Source organism: Monoraphidium neglectum (genome assembly GCF_000611645.1).
Source record: "Monoraphidium neglectum strain SAG 48.87 unplaced genomic scaffold scaffold01006, whole genome shotgun sequence".
NCBI classification, from domain to species: Eukaryota; Viridiplantae; Chlorophyta; class Chlorophyceae; order Sphaeropleales; family Selenastraceae; genus Monoraphidium; species Monoraphidium neglectum.
Genome location: NW_014012622.1, coordinates 1 through 6380, shown reverse-complemented (window position 1 = coordinate 6380; position 6380 = coordinate 1). Strand labels below are relative to the sequence as shown.

The window sequence follows — 6380 nt, the reverse complement described above, 5'->3', positions numbered from 1 at the left end:
CCCCCCGGCAGGTGCTGGGTCTTGACATCATGTCGTCCGGCCTCTTCTCGGTGCTGCCCTGGGTCACGATGTCCGTCACGGCCAACTTCGGCGGCTGGCTCGCCGACACGATGGTGTCGCGCGGCGTGGCGGTCACCACGGTCCGGAAGGTCATGCAGTCGGTCGGCTTCCTGGGGCCGGCGTTCTTCCTGTCGCAGCTGAACCACGTCACGTCTGCGGCCGGCGCCGTCGCCTGCATGATGGGCGCGCAGGGCCTCGACGCGTTCAGCCAGAGCGGGCTGTACTCCAACCACCAGGATATCGGGCCGAAGTACGCGGGCGTGCTGCTCGGGCTCAGCAACACGGCGGGCGTGCTCGCGGGCGTGCTGGGGTCGCTAGCGACCGGCCATATCCTCGCGCACGGCACGTGGAGCGACGTCTGGAACGTCGCGATCGCGCTGTACCTGGTGGGCATGGTGATCTGGAACCTCTTCTCGACGGGCGAGCGCATCTTTGACTAAGCGCGCCCAGCTGGGCCCGGCCAGGCCGCTGCGGTCGGTGCTCCGGTGGTGGGGCGCCCCCGTGGTTGGTTGCACGGGCCGGGCCGCATGTGCGGGCGGCTGTGGACCCGCCCTGCGCGTGCTGCGCGGGCGGGGGCGGCAAGCGCTGCCCTGGTAAGGCGCGTTGAACTTTGCGGGCCAAAGGGATGCAGGTACACCGGGGTCCCAGGCGCAATCCTGCAGGATCGCGTCCGACGCCGCGCAGCAAGCCCACTTGTGCTGGCCGGTCGAATCAATGAATTGACATGCGCCGCTGCCGCAGCATACGCACGCACAGCCAAATTCGTGCTGTGGCGTCGATGCAGGGCTGTGCGCTTTTTGGGTTGACACAGGCGCGGTTGCAGCGTGCCCTGCAGCCACGTTTCTCTCGATAGTGTCGCTCGGGTCTTCTTGGCTCCTGGGACAGGTTGTCTGCCCTGGCAAACTGGCTTTTTGACGGGTTTGTAGCCTGTAGTCTACGCCGCATGGGAGCACCCTGCATCCAGCAAACATTACTGCCACCCGTCGAGGTGCCCCGCGGTCAGCCCTGCAGGCGGGGCCACGGGGGCTGCGGCAGCAGCCCCGGCAGCACGACCCACCCTTTGACTTGTAGATCCCATTTTTTGCAACCCGCCGCCCATCCCTCCCCATGCCAAGCACGCAAACAAGCTTGCCTGCGTCCCGCTTGCTGCATCGCCAGTCTGGCGGTCATCGGCGCGAGCCCTCGGCGCGCGCCGCGCGGCTCGCCTCGGCCTGCTGCAGCGGTTTGCGACCACCCGCTGCTACTAATGGTCCTTGTCTGGGTGCCCGACCTACATCCCCCCATTTTGAGGCGCTTTTTGCGCCTGACGATGCATCCGGCTCTTCGGCCCGCCGCGCGCAGCGGCGAGACGAATGGCGTAGTGGCTTGTAATCGGTCTGCAAGCGTTGATGAAGCGCTCGCGAGCTCCATCCTAGTGATGGGCACCAGCAGCCGCAGCCTCTTGCTGCTAAGCGCACAGAGCCCCATTGATGTAAGGAGTGTCACAGTGGGTAGTGACACATTTCAAAGTTTTTGAAGCTCAATGCAGCACCCGAATTGTTTGTGGCGCAAACAACAGTGTCAGGCCTCAGCAACAGCGACACTCAGCCTCAGTCTTCAACTGCCGACAGCATGATTTGGCAACGAGCAGTCAGCGACGACTGTGCGGTGCTGTGCAGAACATGCGTGTGCCAGCAAGCAAGCATCGATGCACATACCCACCCTCTTCATCGGAACATTACCTACAACTGGGCCCACCTGCCAGTCTGGACACGTGATTGAACCCCGCATGCGCAATTGTGCCCGTGCGCTTCTGCCATGTGGGCAGGCAACAGTACGCTGTGGAGCGGGCGTGTACTTCTGAGTGTGACGGCTTGCAAGACCACCAAAGGCGTGCAGTAGTTCCTTAAATTAAATTTGACAGCCCATTGTGGACTCCACACCCTACAAAGCTTGAGTTGCAAGCATGTCGCCCTGATACCTTGCCACACGGCTCACTCAATATGTGGGGGCAACACAGTCGCCTGATCTCCAAGCATACTGCCCCTTCTGCAACAGCACTAGACACTGCCGAATGCCCGTATGCGGGGGGCAAGGGCAGCAGTCATCACACAGCAGTGACTGCTCCATGTGTGGCTGACAGCGCCGTCACGTTGCTGCTTGACTGGAGCAGGTCAGTCCAGGTTGTCCTGCAACCGCCGTTATGACTCCCAAAGATGAAATTGCTGCTGCCAGTATTGCGGTACGCCGTCGAAAGGTTCGAGCGTTGCAGTCCAGCCAGATAGTTTGAGCATTCACAGCGAGTAAAACCTTCTGGCAGCTCCCCACAGTGCTCCATGCGTGCACATGTTATAAACAAGTGCAAAGCATCTTGAATCTCCAGCGCTCCCTCCACCCAAGTGCCTCCCGTCCCGCATGTCCCCATCCTCGCACCCCAGGGTAACCCCTTCCCTGGTGCCCTTCACCAGACCTGGGGTGGCACCAGGGCGACGGATGATAATCCGCAAAATCTGGGGTTGCAAGTCCAGTAATAGGGTGCACGGTCCCAACATACTGGGGCAGTGCTGCATGATCGAAGCTTGTGGCGAAGCGATAGATCGCATCGAGACGACGTCGATCGACAGTCTTACAGGCGGCGTCGCTGGTACATATAATTTCCTGCATTGCTGCCTGTGACCTTGCCGTACCCGAGGCCATCACCATGGCTCCTGCGGTGGCCTTGCAGCAGTGCGGGGAGCCGATCAAGCCCAGGTATGATTTGAAATAGCTTCATTTTGAAATTGATATCTGAACGAGATGCATGCACGCCCTCCAGAGCCGGTGTGGCGCGTGCTCGCAGTCGCTTCGTACCCGCTGCGCGCCTGCAATCAGGACAGCGCCATTGGCCGCGGGCAACCCCCACAGGTGTGATGAGCTCTCCTACCGCATCCTGTCCCTTGACAACGGCCTTCGCGCCGTGCTAGTCTCAGACCCAGAGACTGACAAGGCGGCAGCCTCCCTAGATGTCCGCGTGGGCAGCATGCTGGACCCGCCGGGTGGGTTGACATGCTGAGGTGCAACCGCGGGCGTCGAACCAAGAAGCGTCCGTCTTGAGCGATCGAAGGCAGACGCACGCGTCTCTCATGCATGCGGCGGGCACTCAGGCCGACGGTGCCGCCTCGGCGGCGGCAGTTGCACTCGTGGTCGCGCCGGGAGCTTCCCAGGGAGGCGCGCCGCGCGCCTCCTGACGATCCGCGGGCCCGCACCCCTTGACCCTCAAGACGAGCAGTGAAAGCCGCCACGACTGCACTCGGTATTGTCATTTCCACCCATCATTTGCGCTTATTCAGAGCTGCAGGGCCTGGCGCACTTCCTGGAGCACATGCTGTTCTACGCAAGCGAGAAGTGGGCCGGGCGGGCTGAGGGGGCTGGGGCCGGGCCGCGCGGCGACGCGACGCTGCGCCGCCAGCGCCCTCGCTGCTGCTGCTGCTGCTGCTGCTGCTGCTGCCGCCGCTGCTGCCGCCGCTGCTGCCGCCGCTGCTGCCGCCGCAGCCGCTGCTCGTGCCGCTGCTGCTCGTGCCGCCTAGCATGTTGCATGTATACGGGAGGGCTCCGAACGTAGTCATGTTCCTTTTTTCTCCCCCACCTTGCATGCCCCTCAACAAGCAGGTACCCGCTAGGTGCGCACGCCATCCTCCAGCTGACGCAGCCGGCTCGCCGCTGCTCCGACTGACGCAGCAGGGCCCGCGCCGCTCCGGCTGCGTGCGTCGCACTCGCCGGTGCAGGGGCGTCGGTGCTTGCCCCGCCGCGGTCACGCACTCGTTAATCTGGCCCACTATTACAGTACACTGGCACCACCTCCCCCCTTTCCGGGCCTCGCCTCTTCCGCAACACTCTACTAGAGGACGAATACTCAAAGTTCATATCCGACCATGGCGGCCACACCAACGCGTTCACGGCCGCCGAGGTGCGCGCGGCGCGCGGCGCACGCCTCGTCGACGGCCGCCCGGCCGCCCCTGCCTGAACGGCTCGCCTCCTCATTTCGCCTGCACGGGAGCTCTCGCCCAGCGCATGTGCGGCTGCACAAAAAACCAGGCGCACCCGTTGCAGCCCCCGGGCCCGATTCAGGCTCTCCTGCATTCCTCCCTTGTGTAAGTGTGTTTGTTGGGCGCAAATTCCTTTCCGCAGGACACCAACTACCAGTTTGATGTCAACGCGGACAGCCTGGAGCCGGCCCTGGACAGATTTGCGCAGTTCTTCATATGCCCCCTCATATCAGGTGAGGCCGGGGGCCAGAGTTGATGCATGCGTGTGGGTACGCTTGTGTATGGTGGGGGGGCCTGGTGTGTGTGTGTGTGTGTGCATGAGCACGCCATGTTGAGGAGTGTCATGGGATGGGGAAAAGCTGCATTGCAGGTTTGTGGGGAGTTGCGGGGGGACCAAGGCAGGCGTAATGGCATCGAGCGCCTTTTTCGGGGCGCGCAGTGACCTCACCTGGGGCTTTGCAGGGCCCACCTGCCGCCTGGCATCATGGCGCCCACACCCCCACTGGCGCACGCAGCCAGCAGCCCGTCCGGCTCAATCCCCTAATGCACTCCCGCAGCCTCACCCCAGATCTTGACCTTTTTTGCGCCCCCCTTCTGCCCGCTCTCGGCCCCATCTCAACCCACACGCGGCTTGGCCCCCCGCAACCTTGACCCCATCCCGCCCCATCTCCCCCGCTCACCCCTTGCCCCAAACACACACACGCACACGCGCACACACACACACACACACACACACACACACACACACACACACACATATTCACACACACACACACACGCAGCCGACGGCGTGGAGCGCGAGATCAAGGCGGTCGACTCGGAGCATGGCAAGAACCTCGTCGCAGACGCGTGGCGCCAGCACCAGCTGGCCAAGCACACCGCCAACAAGGGCCACCCCTACGCCAAGTTCTTCACGGGTAACCTGGAGACGCTGATGACGGCGCCCACGGCCGCGGGCGTGGACGTGCGCGCGCGGGTGGCGGAGTTCCACGCGCGGCACTACAGCGCCAACCTGATGCGGCTGGCGGTGTACGGAAAGGAGGTGAGAGGGGGATGGGTGGGGGCGCGCGTGCGCAACCGCCATGCCCTTGCCTTTTGGAGTTGGAGGGGACGCATGGGTGCACCCCCTTGCAGTGGAGGCAGTGCGCGCGGCCGAATCCACAAGGCTTCAGCAATAGCTCCCCTTACCTCTGGTCTTGGGTATGTCTCAAGCCCCCCCTTGTCGCGAGCTGATACCGCGACGTCCACTCGCTCCCGCGACGTGCCTGGGCCCCACCGCACTTCGCGAAACCCCTCTCTTTGACACCACCCCCCCCCCCTTCCTCTGCTTCGCCCCATTAAACCGCCGCCGCCGCCGCCCTAGACCCTAGACGAGCTGGAGGCCATGGTGCGGTCGCAGTTTGGGGCGGTGGCCAACAACAACCTGCCGGTGCCGTCGTTCCCAGAGGGTGAGGGCGACCCACGCACGTGCGCCGTTGGCGCCCTTGGCGGTGCGACCAGACCGGCCCCGCGGCGGCGCCCGCCAGGTTGACGGCGTGATTCCGCGCGCGCAAGGGCGTCAGTCCCCCGGCCCCTGTTCAGTACCCGCCTGTCCTCCTTGCCCTGCCCCATCGCCCCGCCAGTGTGATCCAGACTGCCCGAAATCCGCACCCCCACCCCCCAATCCAACCCGCCACAAACACACACACACACACGCCACAAACACACACACACCATACACACACACAAACACACACACACACACAAACACACACACACACAAACACACACACCATACACACACACACATTACACACAACACCTTATGCACTTCCCCCAAGACGTCTTCCTGTCTGAGCACCTGGGCTGCCTGCTGCGCGTGGTGCCCGTGAGGGAGGGCCACGTGCTGCAGATGGACTGGGACACGCCCCCAACAGACAAGCTCTACAAGCAGGTGCGCGCGAGACGTGCACAGGGCGCATGTGTGTGCCATTGTGTGTGTATGTGTGTGTGTGGCTGAGTGTGTATGGCGTCACCGTGATTTGCCTCAGTCGTGGCCAACCCTTGCTTTGAATTTATGCTCACGCAACGCCAGCTGCGCCTGCTTTGCTTTTGCAGCCCTTCCCTTTGCTGTCAAGTCCCTATTGACCCCTGCTTTCCTGCCATGCCTCCTGCCCTGCGCGCATTCTTTTTTCCAAACCCAGGCGCCCAGCAACTACCTGTCCCACCTACTGGGCCACGAGGGCGACGGCAGCGCCTTTGCGCTGCTCAAGGCGCGCGGCCTCGCCAGCTCCCTCAGCGCGGGGGAGAGCGGCAACAGCATCAGCAGCAGGTGGG

At 63.4% G+C, this 6380-nt stretch overlaps 2 protein-coding genes across 2 annotated transcripts in view; both read left to right on the top strand.

The window, feature by feature from the left end:
• Positions 1–500, top strand: part of MNEG_6278 (putative anion transporter 2) — a gene marked incomplete at both ends in the record, with an annotated part of 4251 nt that extends 3751 nt beyond the window's left edge. The window contains one exon of the mRNA XM_014045246.1: positions 12–500. Within this exon, the coding sequence (XP_013900700.1) occupies positions 12–500 (489 nt within the window). The remainder of the gene's footprint in view (positions 1–11) is intronic.
• Positions 501–3669: 3169 nt separating this feature from the next.
• Positions 3670–6191, top strand: MNEG_6277 (insulysin; the record flags this gene model as incomplete). Its single annotated transcript, XM_014045245.1, has 6 exons — positions 3670–3687; positions 4207–4297; positions 4847–5106; positions 5428–5512; positions 5885–5997; positions 6162–6191. The coding sequence occupies 6 exons, from the start codon at positions 3670–3672 to the stop codon at positions 6189–6191; spliced, it is 597 nt and encodes a 198-aa protein (XP_013900699.1).
• Positions 6192–6380: the final 189 nt, after the last annotated feature.